This window comes from Panicum virgatum, chromosome 5N (assembly GCF_016808335.1).
Source record: "Panicum virgatum strain AP13 chromosome 5N, P.virgatum_v5, whole genome shotgun sequence".
Taxonomy (NCBI): domain Eukaryota; kingdom Viridiplantae; phylum Streptophyta; class Magnoliopsida; order Poales; family Poaceae; genus Panicum; species Panicum virgatum.
Genome location: NC_053149.1, coordinates 47,201,419 through 47,221,616, shown reverse-complemented (window position 1 = coordinate 47,221,616; position 20,198 = coordinate 47,201,419). Strand labels below are relative to the sequence as shown.

At 44.3% G+C, this 20,198-nt stretch overlaps 1 protein-coding gene across 1 annotated transcript; it reads left to right on the top strand.

Annotated features, from left to right (window-relative positions):
• Positions 1 to 9,459: 9,459 nt before the first annotated feature.
• LOC120673473 (transcription factor bHLH144-like) lies at positions 9,460 to 12,792 on the top strand. The gene is made up of 4 exons (XM_039954313.1): positions 9,460 to 9,758; positions 10,284 to 10,411; positions 10,523 to 10,712; positions 11,170 to 12,792. The coding sequence occupies exon 4, from the start codon at positions 11,458 to 11,460 to the stop codon at positions 12,199 to 12,201; it is 744 nt and encodes a 247-aa protein (XP_039810247.1). The 5' UTR covers positions 9,460 to 9,758; positions 10,284 to 10,411; positions 10,523 to 10,712; positions 11,170 to 11,457; the 3' UTR covers positions 12,202 to 12,792.
• The last annotated feature ends 7,406 nt before the right edge of the window (positions 12,793 to 20,198 follow it).

Genomic DNA, 20,198 nt, shown 5'->3' with positions numbered 1-20,198 from the left:
TGAGGTTGATAGGTTGCACTGGTGAGGGCACGAACGTAGATGGAGGGGAGGGTCTTGGGATGCCAGAGTTGCAGAGGGCGGCTATGGTGGTGGTGTGTGGGCAAGGCAGCGAAGCAGCGGAGCACCGACGGCCTTGTGCCAGAGATATCTAGTGGGTAGTCGTCTGTTGAGGAGGCAGAGGCATAACCATAGTTCTGTTTGTTTTCGCTTACAAGCGGATTCTCGGTGAAAATAAGCAAAAAGTCCACCCAAATGCTTCGATTAATTTTCGCTTCTCACGGACGTTGCTCAGCGGAAATCACAGATACAACGTGAATCTCGACTTTGTCCATCGCGGTCCCGAGCATGCTAGCTCGGTAAGCAAGGGTCGTTTTCCACGCCTGCCCTCCGCCTCTCTCCGCGACGCCCCCTCCCAGCATGACCTTCTCCCTGCACCGCATCCTCCTCGCGCCACCTACCCCATGAATCATGCTGTCCTTGCCGTCGACACGTCGTGTGCTCGCGTGCCGCCGTCCCTGTCCTTCGACTGACCATCGCGACCTCGGATCCGCGCCGCCGCTCCCTGCTGTGGTGCCCCAGCCGCATCCCTGCTGCCGCGCGCTACCACCTGCCGGCCAACCCCTCCCGTCGCGCCCTGCCGCTGCCCTGCTACCGTGCCGCCACCCTGGTACCGCAACACGGGACCTTGAGGTGGGGCGGAAGAAGCTGGGTGCCAAAGCTCAAGGCTGGGGCCGTCACCGAAGCTCGAGGGCGGGGTAGACGCTGGAGCGCGAGACGGGAGCTCCAGGCCCGCCGCCCGTACGAGTAGGGGACAGAAGAAGAGAGAAGAGAGGGGCAGGCGCATGAAGACCGAAAGAAGAGGCATAAATTAAGGAGGAAAGAAAAATGAGTAGGAAAAGTAGAAAAAAGCATAAATTAAGATTTTTTTATCAAGATTTGACTTTACATATATTGCGATATAATTATCTAGCAAGATAGAAAAATATAAAAATTATTGGCTTCTGCTCATATTCAGTAAAAATGAGATATCATCAACTTTAGGAGTATTTCAAAAAATTTACCACTCCTCCTGGAGAATCGACTCAAAATAATCAGGATTGTCAAACACATAGTTTATTCAGACAACCGATTATCCAGATAGCTGGCTTGTCATAAAATCTTGCTTCTCAAAAAAGTGAGATTCACATAAGCAGAAACAAAAATGACCGATGAACTCATTGATGAAGTTGGATTAGGTGGAAGCGGTCGGTGGTGGTAAATCTGGAGGTGGGAGCGGCCGATGCCAGAAGAAGGTGGTGGAGGGTGATGCGAGAGAGATTAGAGCAGAGGAGGTTAAGAGGGAGCGGGAGGTGGAGGCAGTGGATGAGATGGCTCCAACCGCCAGGGATGAAGGAGATTGCAGCACGGAGGAGCAAACTGTCGGCCCAGAGGAGGAGCCCTCTTCCTCCTCATGGGTCGTTTATGTGGGCTCACGTGGTCGCTTCGTGCGCTATTGATCACTTTTAAGTTTTTAAGTGATATATAAACCCGCCGATTCTATATATTTTTTGGAAGATTTTTTTCAACTCAGTCTTTCACTGTTTGAGATTATGCAAATAATTACATCTATTGGATGTCGCTCACCCTACTCCTCTTCACTTGAGCCCGCCAACCGCCGCCACCCAACATCAGGCGCGCCCCCCTCGCACTGCCGACCCCTCCTCCCCCCGACCCACCGGTGCGCCGTCTAGCATTGCCCCTTGCTGCCACCCGTCGGCCGCGTTGCCCCGAGCCGCCCCTGCCGCGCTAGCCAGCTCCTTCGCCACCCCCCTCAGCCTGCCGAGCGCATCCTACTCCACGCGGGAGCGCCGCCGCCAGCTGGCCCGTCGGAGCTCCATGCTCCGCCGCCAGCTGGCCCGCCAGGCTCCACGCGCTGCCGGCATACGCGCTCCTACGTGGGCCCGTCGGAGCTCCGGCACCGCCACCCACTGCTCGCCAGCACCGAAGAAAATGGGAAAAAAATGTTGAGGTTCAACATTTTCAAAATTTGGTTCAACATTTTTCAAAATGCTGGTTCAACAATTTTCAAAATGTTTGTTCAACATTTTTAAAATATTAGTTTAATGTTTTCAGCTGTATTTTGGTGGGTTTTATGGATGAGTTGATTAAACATATTCCACGAGATATATTGGCTCCCCCTATATAACCGCCGCTAGCAGCACCAGCCTTTTTGCGCCACAATTTTTTCTTGGGTATTTTACATGACAATCTATCTATTATCTTATTGTTAGGCCAACAAACGGAGCCTCTGTGTTCGCTCTCAAGGTCTAGAAATTTCCACGTTAATCGAAGAAAAAAAGTTAAAATTACCCACCACTGCCATTACGAGAAAAAATAGCCTAAAATACTCATATACATGTTTATAAATTACCCACCAGTGCCATTAAAATATATTTCTATTTATAAATATAAATCTATCTATTGTTTTGCATATCAAGCTACATATCAAGCATACCTATAGGATACTAGCTACACAAACAATTAATATGTTTTAACATACGTATATCTTATTAAATTATCAAAATCCCAAATGCACCTTCACGATTATATTACTATAAGTCAAAATAAATAAGATAATTCTAGACTTTGTACTATATTAGACTACCACCCTCTTTGTTGCCGACATTGCTACAAGACACTACCGCGTCTCATAATTAACACCACAACCTCAAAAACAATTAACACCACAAGCAGATCGAGAACCAAGACAATATCGATCAGGCCGTGATTGGTATAATAAACTCATCAGGCTTGAACATGAACATAAGTTGTTGAAATTATGAAAAAGATATTGTGCTCTATAATATGGAGATTTGTTGGCTTCCAAAAAGCAAGAAACTTGGATCATAATTAACACCACAAGCTCAAAAACAATTAACACCACAAGCAGATTGGGAACCAAAGACAATATCGATCAGGCCGTGATTGGTATAATAAACTCATCAGGCTTGAACATGAACATAAGTTGTTGAAATTATGAAAAAGATATTGTGCTCTGTAATATGGAGATTTGTTGGCTTCCAAAAAGCAAGAAACTTGGATCGATTGTTACCCAATAGAAACAAGGCCATGGAGGCATGGTGCCATGCAACAAACGACAGAATTAAACATAGTAGCAACAGACGACCAAAAGGATCATAAAATAGGGAAGCTAACAAAAGAGAAATTGAGTCCGTTGAACTAAGCAGTACGCAGCATTACTGAAAGGGCTGGCAGATAAGAAACATGTTACTACTACTACAGCGAATGGTAGTAGCTAAAATCGAGGAGATAGGCAGTCGTGACAGGATTAGTACTGTGCGCTTGCTATGCGGCCACATCACTAACAAAGAAAGATGTAGCAAAGAAACACTCTTGATTACTGAAGCAAGTAGCATGTGATGAGAAAGATTTAAATTTTGGAATAATAATTAGATAAAAAATGCAAGATATATTTAGAATATCAATACTAGCCGCGCAAATGAGCGGGGCACCTCACTAGTTATCTTATTATTTGGCCAACAAACGGAGCCTCCACGTTCACTCTCAAGGCCTAGAAATTCTCACGTAAATCAGAAAAAAAAAAGAAAAATTAACATTACTCACCACTGCCATTACCAAAAAATTAACATAAAATACCCATATACATGTTTATAAATTACCCACCAATGCCATTAAAATATATTTCTATTTATAAATATAAATCTATCTATCGTTTGGATATCAAGCTACAAATCGTGCATTCCTATAGGATACTAGCTACACAAACAATTAACATGTTTTACCACACATATATCTTATTATATTACCAAAATTCCAAATGCACCTTCACGATTATATTATTATTAGTTAAAATAAATAAAATAATTCTAGACTTTGCACTATATTAGACTATCACCCTCTTTGTTGCCGTTGCTACAAGACACTACCGCCTCTCACAATTAACACCACAAGTTCAAAAACAATTAACACCACAAGCAAATAAGGAACTAGGACAATATCGATCAGGCCGTGATTGGTATAATAAATTCATGAGGCTTGAACATGAACATAGGTTGTTGAAATTATAAAAAACATCTTGTGCTCTGCAATATGGAGATTTGTTGACTTTTAAAAAGAAAGAAACTTGGATCGATTGTTACCCAATAGAAACTAGGTCATGGAGGCATGGTGCCATGCAACATATGACAGAATTAAACATAGCAGCTACAGACGACCAAAAGGATCATAAAGTAGGGAAGCTAACAAAAGAACAACGGAGTCCGTTGAACTAAGCAGTACACATCATTACTGTAAGGGCTGGCAGATAAGAAACATGTTACTACTACTATAGTGAATGAGTAGCTAAGATCGAGGAGATAGGCAGTCGTGACAGGATTAGGACCGTGCGCTTGCCATGCGGCCACATCACTGAAAAAGAAAGATATAGGCAAAATAAGGCACCACTGCACTAGCAGCGGAGAAACACTCTTGATTACTGAAGCAAGTAGCATGTGATAAGAAAGATTTAAATTTATGAATACTAATTATATAAAAAATTCAATGATATATTTAAAATATAAATACTAGCTGTGCAAATGCGCGGATCACCTCACTAGGTTGTATGAAAAGAGGAAAGAACCAGAACAATTGTACCGTTCCTCCATCGGCCTACCGTTCCTCCATCGGCCCAGATGTGAGATATCCGTCCGCACTCTTTTCCATCGTCTCAACGACCCTTGAACCCAAAACACATTGAGCTCCAGCAGAGGCAAAACATGTGAAAACAATCCCTTGCAGACACCGCTTTGCTCCGGGAAAAATCCAACCATTCACAAAGCACGACAGATTGTGTTGGGCGTTGGCCACTGTTGACGACCGAAATTGGCAGATTGTGCAGACTGGTCAGACCGGTCTGACTGGTCAAGGTGACTTTGTCAAAATGCAAATTGGACTTCATCCTTGAGTAGCTCTCGCCGAGATGATCGAAATGCATATGTAGAACGCCTAATTTGGAGTTTGGATGAGAGAGTTATTCTGGAAGACTTGACACCGGGTCGGACCGGTCAGACCGGTCCACGGTCAGACCGGTCCAAACTGCACAGTCCGAGTTTGAAGTTGTATTTTAATACGGGGTTTGTATGGAATTAGACTCCTGATGGGGTAAGACCTCCCCTCCCTATAAATATAAAGGGCCTCGGCCGATTGAGCATATCCAATCCATCAAAACATGTCAATCTATTACTTTTTATTACTTTGCATTGTTTTTCGTCCTCCTCAAACCCTAGCTATTCCAACCCCATATTTGCTATTCTTCCTTCGTCTCCGTGATGTTTGAAGGAGTTCTAGGTGGTCTGCTGACTATAGAACAACCCTACGTGCACTTGCCCTGACGGGGTCCCTCCCGGGCGAGCGTTCGTCGGTCGTTGTCGCCGATCTTCACCAGCGACCGGTCTGACCGGTCCCCTTGACCGGTCTGACCGCCCTACGTAGGAGAGCTGCATCGAGCTGCTCCTCATGCCGTGCGTTCGAGCACAATCGTGTGTTGGCCCTGATTCGGCGCCAACATATTTTGGCGACTCCGCTGGGGAAGATGGTTAGTTAAAAACCGATCTAATCTTCTCCATATACTATCATGGTGAAGCTGTCAAGTGGTGACGTTGATGCCAGCAACATTGTTAGGGCGACTGTTGATCAACTATCGGCTGAAGATCGTCAAGCTTATGAAGCCTTCATCAAGGAGTGCGAAGAGGAGAACACACGGCGCAAAGAGAAAGAAATCAAAGAGAAGCGTCAGTGGTTCTTATCTCACTTCTCCAGGAACCGAAAGAGTGAAGTCTTCAAGGACAAGGAGGTGGTCATTCTTTCGGACGAAGAAGACCAATTCAAAGCAAACAATAATGTAAGTACTTCAGCATCACCTATTACTATGGAGAAAATTAGTCAATTCCTAGTTGATGGTCAGGAGAAGGTGCTTGCTATTGTCCAAAACATGATTGATAAGTCGTTAGGAAAGCAACCCTTGACCAATGATAGTAGTGCTCCTATGTCTAGTGTTGCCGGTACTTTTCAAAATCATGCTATGTCTCCTGAATCATCGGCAATACCTGCACCACAGTATGGCATGCCGATGAATTTTTATGATGGTCAGAAATCTCCAAAGCAATACAATGCGAACGGAGCGGTCAGACCGGTTTCACAAACCGGTCAGACCGGTCTCGGTGGACCGGTTCCAACCGGTCAGACCAGTTTCCCGACCGGTCAGACCAGTCCTGGTGCTCTGGTGGCGTATCAATCGTCTCCTGAACTGATTGCTAGTATACCTCCTGTTCAGGCTGATTTTAGCCGAACAAATGGATTTACTGGTTATTGTGTTCCTCCATACGCTACTATGACTTATAATCCATATACTATGCCTCCTCAAAGTTCGGGCTATTCATATGGTGCAATGCCAAACAATGGTTATTCGCAGCAAACACCATATACACAGCCGAATCATGTACCGCAAATGCCGAATAGTTCTAGTAGCAATGTTCAAAGGCCAAATGATTCTTATTTTAATCAAATACTTAAGAAACATAAGAAAGATTTGGCTGTTATGTTTAAAGAGTCTTTCGGCATAGAGTTTAAGGATAAAACTCTTGTGTGTCAAAAACCTTATCCTGAGAGTTTTGATTCCATACTATATCCTCAGAATTTCAAGGTGCCAGAATTTATTAAATTCACTGGGGAGGATAGTAGGACTACATGGGAGTATGTTAGTCAGTTTAATGCACAAATGGGAATTTATGGTAGTCTTGATCATTTAAAAACTAGAATGTTCCCTTTGTCATTATATGGTACTGTTTTTTCATGGTTTTCGACATTATCTCCTAATTCTATCCAAATATTGTCTCAATTAGAGCGTAAATTTCATAAGCATTTTTACAATGGTTATAATGAATTGAGGCTATTTCATTTAACATCGGTTAAGCAAAAGCATGATGAGTCTGTTGTTGAATATATTAGAAGATTTAGAGATACAAAAAACCGATGTTATAGCTTGGTTATTTCTGAAAAGGATCTTGCCGAATTAGCTCTTAATGGTTTGATGACTCATATTAAAGAAATATTAGAAGGATATGAGTTTCTAACCGTTAATCAAGTATTGTAAAGGCTTTGGCTCAAGAAAGTCGAAGTAAGGATGCAAAGTTTAAATCTGATCGTCTTGGTATGCATATGCTACAAGGAGAATCTTCAGACGATAAGAGTAGTGAAGTATATGCTGCTGAATTTGTATGGTCGTCTAATGATAAGCCCAACATTTATGCTTCTTTAAAGCCAATTCCTAAAAATCGGCATAATGAGGTTAAATACACCTTTGATGTGACAAAAGTGTGATAGGATTTTTGATGAGTTGGCAAAGCTTGGAAAGATTAAGTTCTCTCACACTATTCCATCAATGGAGGAATTGAAGCGATGTGCATATTGTATGTTACACAATATTTTTTCTCATGCAACTAATGATTGCAATGTTCTTGGTAGACAAATACAATCGGCCATAAATGAAGGATGATTGGTTGTTCCTGCAATACAAATCGATCAAAATCCTTTTCCCGTTCACACACTTAAGTTATCAAATCCAAAAGTGTTGATTCGGCCGCATCAAGCCGAATCGGCTAGAGGGAAAAATGTAATCGTTGGTGAGGAAATGCATGAGAAAGGGGTACTGCAGAACAAGATCTCTCGAGTTGCAGCAAAGGCTTCAACGTTCAGGGGGCAGGACAAGGAAAAAGGAGCCGACAGCAAGTGGACCGGTCTGACCGGTTCAAATAGCGGTCCTACCGGTCCGACCGGTCTGACCGGTGCGTCCAGTAAATCTGGGAATTCCTCCAGAACTAAAGACAAAAAGAGGCCGAGCTTCAAAGAGCTCATGGCCAAATATGAGAAGAAGGGAGCTGCCCAGAAACAGAAGGAACCATCAAGCAAGGTTAAGGATACGAAGCCATCGTCAGAACATCAAAAGCGATCAGGTCAAGGTAATTATGCCTCATCCAGAGCGGCCTACGGATCGGATGCCTCTGGACGCTCTCACGCGTGTCACCGACTGACCTGCCGGCGTGCGCTTTCTACTCCGACTGCCGGCAGCCTCTGCGGCGATGCTGACAGCAACCCGGATGGTGTCACACCGCAGCTCCCCCGGCCGGCCCGTTCTTCTACCCCGTGCCCGGCCGATCGACGAAAAGGACGCGCATGGTGCCGGCGCACTGCGCAACCGGCGACGCCGGCCAAGGGGAACGAAGGCTCGCCGCTCGCGCGCGCGAGCAAGTCAACACCGGATCGCGAGAGGAAATATAAAGTTAGGTACCATGTCACTCTCCGGAAGGAAACGCTGCCCCCCGGAAGCAGCACGCACGCCGATCATCCATATACACCCCCCCCCCCCCCCCCCCCCCCCAACCAAAAGGTCGTGCTCGCACTAGGACGGAGAGAGCGATGCTGCATGCGCAGATAGGCTACTTTTAAAAGATTTGCGCCGAGTCGTGTCAAACGCCTACGAGCGTCAGACGGATAGGCCGGAGTACCCATTTAAATATTTCATCAGTATGTGCTAATTAGGTGCTTATGTTAATGGGAAAAGAATTCATTTTTATTTTATCAGTGTGTGCGTAAGCTAAGTCATTTGTTCAGTCCATTTTGTGGTAAATAGATGTCAGATGATTTGGAGAGAAAATCAAGAACGAAACCTGGGAAAATCTTCCGCTTGTGAAAGGATTGTATGTATACAGCATAAAAAAAATCCGATATCGAAACAATTTCAACCTACTCCTTCCATCTTAAAAAATAAGTCATTTTAGAATTCAAAATTTGTCCCAAAAAATATATCATCTTACTATATTTAGAAAATGCATGCGTATATGTAAGAATCAATCAGCACCAAGTATGGGTAATAAATATGGGCAAACATGGTTATTTTATTTTTTTGTTGTTCTAAAATTCCTAAGATGACTTATTTTTGGGACGAAGAGGTAGGTGATGTTACTAAGCCAATATTGTGCCACTAAAAATCCCTCTAACATGGTGCCAGGGTTGAAAAGTAGGCAATTTTAATAGTAGGATTCAAGAATAAACAGTTTCGTAGCTGAGAGTTGAAAAATAGATTTGGCACATAACTAATAAAAGTTATAAAGTAGACTTTTTTTACAGAAAAGAACATTACGTATTTACTATATAATAATTTTGTGAGACACAACAAAGACATGTACTGATGCATAGATCTTTACACCTCACGTCGGGAGTGTTCACATGCGAAGATACCAAATCACAACCGCAAACACGCAATCCAGGGCAAAGTTACAAAAGCAATTACACTTGGACAAAAAGGAGAAGAGTTAAAAGAAAAGGTAATCACCCACCGCTCATATGCCTAGCCCATGTTGTATGGAAGCAGCTGGAAGCCAAGCAGGCAGAGCACTAGCCTGAGTAGACTCCAGCTGGAGTCAGTCTCTCCTCCACTGTGACTCCACAGTCAACACGCACGCCCCTCGCTGGTCGCTCGTAGTGCCGGGCGCCTCTGTGTTTTATAGCCTCCTTTTTGAGCCTATATTCTCCTCCCCCCTCGTCGTCGTCCACCCCCCAAATCGTCTCTTCCCTTTCTTGGTGCTGCCGCACGAACTTCAGGCCGCCACCTCGGGATCGCCTCCAAGATCCGATTTTGATCGCCCCGCCCCCGTCTAGAACGGCCGAGCAGATCGCCGCCCTCGCCCGCCCTCGATTCCTTCGTAATACTCTGGTTCTAACACTTGGCTCCTAGGACTTGCCTTTTGTTCTTATTTTTCCTTCCAGGCTTCCAGCTCTGTCAGCTCAGATCGATTTTGTTTCATCGTGTTAGACCTGTGAAGTTTGGGCAATCCACGATTGGTGTTCGCTTAGTGGCTAACCTTGCAGGACCTCGATTGAGGATATGATTGTCTACTGCTCTATGCTGAATTCGATGTGACTATCCATTTGATTTTGCTTACAGTTAAATAATGATCCACATGACCACATGTATAGCCTTCTCTAGAGTTGTGATCTTTGGAAATCTGAGAGGGAGTATTACCTTTGTTCTCATTAAAACTGCTTTTGAAAAATCTGTGGATCTATTATATTCTCAATTATAGATTACTACTACTACCTGCATGAATGAATTGGGAGCCCAACTTAATACTTGTGGAGTATTCAATTGAGGATTGTTGTTATATGATCATAAACATATGCAACTCCATATCTTTCTCAATGTTGCTATCTCTCATTGTTAATAACAGGTTCACAATAAGAAGCAAGATAACACAAGTTGAGCATTGGTCAACAGTATGCCTTGGACGCCCTTGCACTCGTCATACCACAGTAGCCGAAAGTCTGTCTGCCTTATTGTCTTCTTCCGTGTGATTGTGTATGCCACTTTTCCTTCTAAGAGCACTGCATATTTTATCAATCTGAATATCCCGCTATTTATAATGTTGTCTGAATTGTTCTGCTCTGAATCGTGTTGGCCTAATTACAGGTAAGGAGGCTGCACTTACAGAAGACTCATTTTCCTTTAGTCGTTCCCTGTTCTTGACAACATCAGTGTGGAAAGATTGAGAATGTATGTGAAGGTTGAGCTTAAGAGATTCCGTGTTGTGAAGGAAGTGGGAAGGATAGTAATGAATGTTAGGATCTTTGCTTGTTACCAGTTGATCGAAGTGTGCCAGGTGAGCTATCTGTTTATTGTTACAAATGATCCTATGTGCAAATAAAGTACAACTGTTCTCAAAGACAAAAGTAAATAAATATAGTTTTTCAGTAGTAAGCCCATGCTAATTTGTTTTGCGCTGCTATAACAGTAAAGGTATCAAGTTCTGAAATGTATTTTATTGAACACTCAGGAATCAGGATCAAACAGAATTTTATCCTGGGACACAGAACTTTCTTAGTTGGATTTCTGTAATTCAAGGAAAAATCAGTGTTTTATGTAACAGTTTGATAAATCAATATTATATACATATATATTCCCCTTACAAATATTTTCAGTGATATGTATCTGAATTAAATTAAATTAATCTATTCTTTTATACCAAAATTATTCGTATTGTTGGTTATTTAACACATCTTTCTGCACTTTGTCATTGTGCGCTTCGTTCCTACTCTAACAGCTTATTTAAATTGCAGGCTGAATACTTCCGTCAACTGCTTAAGCCCATCACGTAGTCTAAACACAGGACTCGGGTTTAGTTTCTCAAACTGCTACTTTAGCTTCTATTTTGATAGAAAGTTTCAACAACAGAGCAGTGCAGTCATGATGATGACTATCTTGTTGTAGGGCATATTAATCTTCTGTTGTTGCAAACCGCAATAATATTTTAGGCTTCAGATTGTTTTGGGCAGTGTAGTCACTGCACCAAATCAGGTAGATTTACGTACGCAAGTGAACTCGTGTCCTACATACACCGTCAACCCATGCAGAGGGATCCAACAGCCTTCGTTGGAAACCCCTCCTTTGCTTATGGCTATGAAGCTGATGGTTGTGCGGTAAATGGACCTTTGGGTGGTCAATGCAACTACAGGGTTCCTGTTTCACCAGCCTTAGGAGTCCCTTCAGGCATGACAAGCCCTAAGATGCGAAGCCAACTTGATGCCTTTGAGTTCCAGCCTTCCAAGGTATGCCCCAGAAACTTCATCATCTTTGATCATAATGATGACAAAGGGCGCATCGTGTATCATCCTGCCTTGGTGAACAAGCTGAATCCCACAAACATCAATGCATTCCCGTGCCGTGGTGAGGTGATTTGCAGAAGTTCAGACCAAGACGATGGCAATCTTGAACAGCATGCCTCATCTTTCAAGGAGGATACAGAAGAGATCAATGCACTGCTGAACTCTGAATCAGATGAAGACAGTGATGAAGATGATATCATGAGTACCGGGCGTTCTCCTGACCCCTTGGAACTTGGCCCCTGTGAATCATCTTCACCACCCAGGTTTAAGAAAATGAGGCATTTTTCTGGAAATGGATCAGATTTCGATGGATCCATGGAAAATATTACTCACGAGGAGATCAGGAAGATGGTCACAGTTCTTAGGGGAATAATCCCTGGTGGAGACCAACTGGATGCTCCTGATGTCCTGGAGGAAGCTGTTAGATACCTGAAGTTTCTCAAGGTGGAGGCGGAGAAACTTGGGGTGGTGGGTTTCAATGCTTAGAAGTTGCCAGTGATATAGTGGTCGCAGTAAAGCTCCATATAAATAAAATCTTCAACATCCATGCCGCTTATATCTATATGGAATTAATCTAGGTCATTGCCATCATTGTTACTGGATTCCGCTTTTTCTGAGTGTGGAAGAGAAGGAAGGCATCCTGCTTTTGCTACTTTCAGCAGGCCTCAAAAGACCCTGTGTTTGTGGGATTCTGATGCTTATTTCCAGTATGTTTTTGCTTGCCTTGCCCCCCTCAAGGTTTGGTACTGTGGTTCGGTCATGCGGCAAAGCTTTGGATGGTGCATCATGCTGTCTGGCTTACCCTTTTTCCAATTGTGACTTGGAACTCCACCTATGAAGTGATCAAGCTTCCTTTTGTGGGCACACCCCCAAAATCACTGTACTTCAGAGGGTTACGGCAGTCTGCCTTTCCAGGCACTCGAGTTGATGCACTTGTTAAATTATGTACACACTTTGGTTTGATTTATAAATGTATATGTACGGAACAAGATCGAAGCATTGAAATTTGTAAACTACTGTACGAAGTGAATGCTCTTTGGCTTTGCGAATTGTGTGAAGAAAGAATCTGTCTCACTTCATTTGCTTTGGAGATGCTCATTATGATGGTGCTCGCCTTCGGTTAATTATGGAGATAACTGTGGTGATGGTTTCCACGAGCTATCACGGCGCTCATGCTTTGATTTATTTGTTCCTTGTGCTTTTCACGAAAGCTTGAAAGCTATGAAAGGGAATGAAGCATTGGCATGGGCCTGTAGTCTTTTTGCAAAGGTCAATGATGCTGGGCAAACGGAGGGTTTTCTGGTGCTTTTGCCTATGAGGCGTTGCTGGGTGGCCATCGAGTTGGGAGAGATCTTTCTTCCTTGTTTCTTGAAGGGGGTAACTGCATGCGCTTTTCTTGAACTGTTATTTTGAGTTTGCTTTGTCTAGTGGCTATGGCACTAGATAATTTTTTTCCCCAAGGAGAGGCGTATAGATTGTTACATGATAGAAAACGGGATCGGTGTATGGATATAAATTCCACGTCTCAATCTACAGATTTCAGCTTCGTTACACGCCAAGAAAAAAGGAAAAAAAAAGATTTTAGCTTCGTTGCGCCCCCTTGCTGGATGTTGGCAGCTAAAACGTCCCCAGGTGACGCTTTTCATTCTCCATCTTCCTCTGGATACCTCAAATTAGCCATCCATCATGGCCTAAGAGAGTGGTTTCTATGTTTCCATATCACATAGACACCACATATAGACACCAACAAGTGGTTTCTATATTTCCATGCCACATAGACACTACATATAGAGACTACACTTCCAATGCATAGTTTCTCTATGCCTACTCATATCTCTTCTCTACAACTAAAAAGAATGATGTTAGACAGAATTTGGTGCGACTTTCGACCTAGTCCGCGTGGTTCTGCCAACTACGCATCTCAGCCATATGATCGTCTCCCCCTGCGATCTGGACCCTCCACCCCTCTGCACGACCTGCCTTACCTCGCCTCTATAGTTGTCCAAACGGGCCAAACCTGCCGGGCCGGCACTAGCACGACACTAGAAAGCATGGCCCTAGTACAGCCCGACACGTGGCCAATTAGGCAAGTGCCATGCTAGTGGCAAGCCCAGTGTCGTGCCTGGGCCGCATTCACAGCACACGACAGGCATGGCCTGCTTAATGGGCCGGCTCGGGGGTTGCACTGTACCCGTTGATGGCCTCCCCCACGCCCCTGTCAACCGTTGGATCGGAGTGTTGGGAAGGGGGTATATATAAGGCGTCGCACTGGCCACAGCCTCCCCTAACTGTAACCCAAATTCGTTTCTCTCCTCTCCGAGCCGGTTCCGCTCGTCTTCTCCTCTCTCGATCTCCTCTCTCTGTGACTCGCCTCTCTCTCACCTTTGTCCACTCATCTTCTCGGGCTCCGGTGGGTGGTGGCCTTGAGCAGCCAGGGCCGGCACTGCCACACGGCATAGCCATCCAGACCCCTCATCTCGATCACACAAACAATGTAGCCTCCTCCTCTCATTGTCATCCACCTCGTCATCTCCGTCGCCGCCGGACTTCGGCAACTCTAGTGCTCCGGATCTAGCATAAGACCTCTTCCCTCTCTCTCTCTCTGTGTGTGTTTGTGTGTGTCACTCTTTCTTCATATGTAGACTAGATCCGTTGACGAACTAGAGGGCTGGATCCATGCTTCATCGACATCGTCGGCGATCCTGAAGCTCCAGCTGCAAAGGTACAAGTACAACCCTAACCCTAGATCTAGGATCGTCTCTTCCCTCTGATGTTTCCCTAACCCAGATCTTGTTTGTTTTGCAGCTATTAAGGAACCAGGTCACTGGCGAGTGATGATGGCTGGCTGTGACGACCAAACGGTTGAGGTGGGTATGATCGAAGAGCGGGGTTTGTGCGTGTTGGCCGGAGATGACGACGAGGACGACATGCGCGGGGACCGTGAGGCCCTGTTCAGCCGTAGAGCTGATGATCCCATCAACGTTGATGGCACTGATGATCCACCTGCACCTCCCTTGGACGTAACAACGTTGAGTGCTCACGTCCCCTCTACCTCTATTGTCTGGCATGACTTTGAGAAGCTATTCAAGAACATCAATGGTAAGAGAGTCAGATATGGAGCTAAGTGCATGTATTGCTCTAAGGAGTACTATGCTCTCTTTAGTGGTGGTTTTTGTCACCTTTCTCGGAATATTGCAGTTTGCGTTAAGAAGCGTGAAAGACTTGCATGTCTTGGTCTCAAATCTCTTTTAATCTTGATGGTAGTATGCATAGTTAGGACTATTGTCCTCTAGTTGCTCGTACTCAACTAGTTCGATTGATTGCTAGACTTGATGTTCCTATCTCTATGGGTGAATCTGAAGCTTTTGAAGAGTATATTAAAACCTCTCATAACCCTAAGTATGTTAGAGTGTCTAAGCAAAGCACCATTAGACACATACTGAAGTACTTCACTAATTGCAAGGCTAAGATTGTTGGGACTTTTAGTACTTCTGTTAATTGTGTGTGTCTAACCTCTGACATTTGGTCTAGTAATGCCAAAGAGGATTACATTAGTGTTGTTGCTCACTACATAAATCTGACCGGTAACTAGAGAAGAGGGTGCCTGGTCTAGTTCTTATTGACGTGTCACACAAGGGGCAAAATATTGCTGACTGTGTTGCATCTGTTCTTATTGATTATGGTTTGACTGAAAAGGTGTTTGCTGATACTTTAGACAATGCATCGTCTAATGCTGCAGCCATGCAAAAACTGAGACCTATCCTGTCTAAATACCTTGGTCTTGAGGTTATTAATGAACCAGAGTATGCATCATCTAATGCAGTTAATTCTATGTTCTTGCATCAGCGTTGTGCATGTCATATTATCAATCTGATTGTTAACGAGGCCCTAACTGCTTTTAAGCCTTTCATAGAAACCTTTAGAACTACAATATAATTCTTAAATTCATCTAATCAGAGAATTATTGTATATAAAAGTTATTGCATTGCAACTTGTGTTAGGCATAGAATGTTTCAGTTGGACATGGATGTTAGGTGGAATTCTACCTTTCTAATGCTTAAGCATCTGTTTCCTCATAAGGCCCCTTTCACTACTTTCATCTATGCTCAATATCCTAGGGATGAAGGTGAGCCCTTGTTGTTAACTGATGAGCATTGGGTTGTGGCATAAAAAGTGCTATCGTTTCTTGAGCCATTTTATGATTCTACCGTTGTATTATCTGGTGTGTATTATCCAACATCTCCACTTATGATCCATTATCTTATTAATATTGCTCTACACCTAAAATTATGCTAATCATGTACACATTAGATCTGTGGTTCAACCTATGATAGACAAATATAATAGGGAACATATAAGGTGAATACCAACATCTTCGTGCAAACCGTGCAAACTCTAATCTGGGCCACCAGATTAACATCCAAGGGGGGCGCAGAGGGAGTGGGAGGGGGGATTTACAAAAGTGTGATTACCCAATCAAAGGGTGGGCGGTTAATTGTAAATTACCCAATCCCCCCATGCCTCTCGGATGTTGATCTGGTGGCCCAGATTGGAGTTTGCACGGAGAGGTTGATTTGCACCTGATATGTTCCCAATATAATAAGTATTGGAGGGACATACCTTTGCTTTATTCTTTTGCATTCATCTTGGACCCTAGAGTTAAAATAAAAGGTTTTACTAGGGTGATTAGAAGATTAGGTAGCCTCACCAGTACATATTATGTTGCTTATTTGGTTGGCACTAGAGCTAGACTTACTGATTGATGTGCACAATAAGTGTGATGAGAAATATGGTGCTGTTAGGTTGAGGAGGACTGACCCTCTTGTCCTGTTTGGTAAGTCAAGATATGCTTGGGATGAAATTTATGATTATGAAGGTAGTGCTAGTTGGGTGGTGGTATCTTGCCTGGTAGTCTTAACATATTTAGAAATACATCTGCAACTTCTCTACTGCATGCGTTAAGGTCATCAGCTTCTAATGCTTCTAAACTTGTATCCTACTTGGACTGTGATATTGTCAACCATCTAACCGATAACTTTAACATCTCGAACTATTGGCATCACCACAAACTTACATATTCAGTACTCTCAATCATGGCTAAAGATATTTTAATTGTTCCTGTGTCTACCATATCTTCAGCATCCACTTTTAGTATGACTAGTAGGATCATCGAGGAGAAACGAAGGAAGCTAAAGTCTAAAATGGTGGAGATGCTGACCTGCATCAAGGACTGGGAGGCTAAAGAAGTAAGGCTGCAACAGAATGTGGAGGACAAGAAACTTGAAGAAGCATTTTAAGGACTTTATCTTGATTCATGAACATTTATGTAATGGGACTGTAATATTTTGTGATCACTGGTCAGCTAGTGCTGGACCTGGACTTGTGCTGCTGATGTAAGAGTAAGACAATGAACTCTTTAATAAAGTTTGGTTGTACTCTTTTCCTATCTAGGGTCTCCCACAAGGGTGAGTTTTACCTGGACAGGTTTTTAATAAAGCAAACATTGCACTAAGCTCCTAATGAATTGGTATTTGTAATCTCTTTTGCGTTTGTGATCTTTTGTGTAGCTGTTCTATGAATAGTTATGCTGTGCATGGAATTCTGGTTAGTTTGAGTACTAACTTGTGTGAGGCACTTCGTGCCAGTGCCGGCACGGGCACTACCGTGCCCTGTGGCATGACCACTGGCACATAGTGTCATGCTAGTGTCAAGACATCGGCATGGCCACTAAGTGTTGTACCTGCCCATGCCTGTGCCATGTCATGAGGCCCGTTTGGCCAACTATACTCGCCTTGCACACCCCCAGCCCGCCCCTGTGACCTCCTGCTTCCTGCCCGATCCTAACAGTTGCCCCATCGATCCGCAACCCCTGCCTCCCCCACTGCCGCGCCTAGGGATGGCAATTCCACCCGCGGATATGGGTATCCACGGATTTTAGACCCGATGGATGCGGATGCGGGTTCAATGTTCCACCCGTGGGTGGATCCGCACCCGCACCCGCATATTGCAGGTGCGGGTTTGAAATTCCACCCACGGGTGGACCCGCACCCATTCAAAAACAAAGAAACCTCAGCCCAACCTGCTTAGATAGCCCCAATTCAACTATCTTAACTATAAAATGAGCATAGAAACTTATGAATTTGTTGTTAGTTTGTCCTTATTACTTTGAACTTATCGATTTATTGTTAGTTTGCTCTTATTACTTATAAAAATATTCTATTTGACTATTTAAATTGATGGATTTATGCATTTTTATTGTATATGTTGTCACACCTGCGGGCACCCGAAACCCGCCCGAAACCCGCGGGTGCGGGTGCAGAAATGCACCCGCGGGTTTTCCTGCAGGTGGGTTTTTGCAAAACCCGCACCTGCATCCGCATCCGCGGGTGCCATCCCTAGCCGCGCCACTCCTCCACCCCATGCCCCTCCCTCCATGAACTGATCCGCCCAATCCTACCCCCCTGCCACACCACTCCTGCTCCGCCCCGCATCCCTGCCTCCTCCTCCACCCGGACCTGCCATTCCGCCGACCCGCGCTCCCTTGCCTCGACGTCGCCACACCACAAACTGCTCTGTGATAGTGTATTGTATACAGCCCGGCCTGCGTGCGGTGGATTGCTCCTTCTGTTAGGCTACCTTCCTAATCTCCAGGATCTATTTCTATAACCGGTGGAGAGATATGGATGGGTCAAGCCTATATATATAAACCTTTGGTTATTGAGTTAATCACTGCGTGAGCATTCTTCGTAGTCATGGTAGTCACCTCATGCGGCTCTGAAGCGTCCCCTCATAAGAGAAGACTTAAAGGTGATACAAACATCAGTCCCAGGAGGCTGATGACACATTTATTACATCAGATGGTACATCACCGTACAACTATATGCGGTAATGGGCAGTGAAGCGCCACTATCGCGAGGATTACAACTAAAACCCACACAACTACATTAACTACGAAGAGGGGGTCATCAGAGTCTTGCGCCATACGGAACTTCCTGCGGGTGACCCTAACCATAGGCAAGGCTGGGTGCCTGACGGTACCCTACTCGACGTCTTCGGGAACGTAGTCTGGATCTTCCTCTGAAAAAAATTAAGAATGGGGTGAGCACAAACGTACTCAGCAAGTTCAACCACACCCACGGAGGGGGTATAAACAGAATATAATGCATAGGGTAAATCAAGGGTAAAGCTAGGGTTTAATTTGCGGAAAGCAATATTTTATGCAGGGGTTCATTTGAAAGAAAGGATTTTCAAAGCAAGTTTTTCTTGCACCGAGTAACACGTAGTGTTGACCCACACAGGATCCAAGTCTTAAGCTGCTACCGAACTCCTCATCCGCCGTAGCACACGGCACAACTGCCGGACACTTTCCTCAAAACAACTCACGCTTACCCATCCCAAAAGAAACACTAGTTGCGTGACCACACCGTAACTCGCCCAGTACCGTGGGCACGACTATTCGAATAGATTTCAACTCTGCAGAGGTGTGCAACTTTACCCACAAGCGGGGTACCACAGCTCGAACACCGTAGTGTCGGTGTAGATCCCAACAAAGTCATTACCCACCTTAGCTAGACCTGACTGGCCATCACGGGATCCACCAAGGGATCGTTGATCTATCACAGAGGTTTTAACCGGGGCATAGGTCACACAGAGCTAATCCCTTCTCCTTGATCACTCGTTGCTCTCAGCACTCCTGATGGCTATCAGACTAACTAGTGGGGTTTATGCTAAGTCGTTGCCCATTCAACGGTCGAGTGGTTTGCACGATAGTTGAGTTAGGTGAGATGACACACCAACTCGGTACTTCATTGTGACAAGATGGATATCTCCCTTCCTTGCTCTACCACACAGGCACGACAACACCCATCGACAAATCACACAGAAATGCCATCCATCCTGTCTAAGTTCATCTTTCGAAATTCCACTTTTCTCCCTTCCCACACACGCACACATTTTCTTTATAAAACAAGTTGTATTGTGTATAAGGTCCTAAGCGTTCTAGCAATGATTAACGTCCAAACAAAACACATTCAGACATTAATCTAGGTGGTCAAGGAATGGTTATAACAAATCAAGGGGTGGCTATCCAACCATGTTTTTAGCAGGAAAAACATATGCAATTTTCTAAAACAGGCCAATAGGTTGTGTTTATAAAAACTATGACAAAACATGCATCAAAGGGTGGGATTGAACTTGCCGTCTTCAAATCCTTCCGGGGGTTCCTGATCGAAGTGCTGTCCTTCGGGCTCGGGGTCGCAGAACTGGTCCTCGTTCGCTTGCTCGCAGTACTGCTCGTCGACGGGCTCTATCTTGTTCACACCGTGATCTACGATGCATACAAACAAACACACAATCAAGAAAAAGAAATAAAAGTTTTATCGCTGAGCTCGCTTCGGAAACAATTAAGATATGGAGATAGAAGTAATATTTTTGGACGATTTCCTAATGGCATGGCCACAACTATGTTAGGAATGTCGTGGTAA

Coding starts and splice junctions, on each gene's coding strand:
- LOC120673473 (XM_039954313.1), top strand. CDS start 11,458: ATGCAGAGGGATCCAACAGCCTTCGTTGGAAACCCCTCCTTTGCTTAT.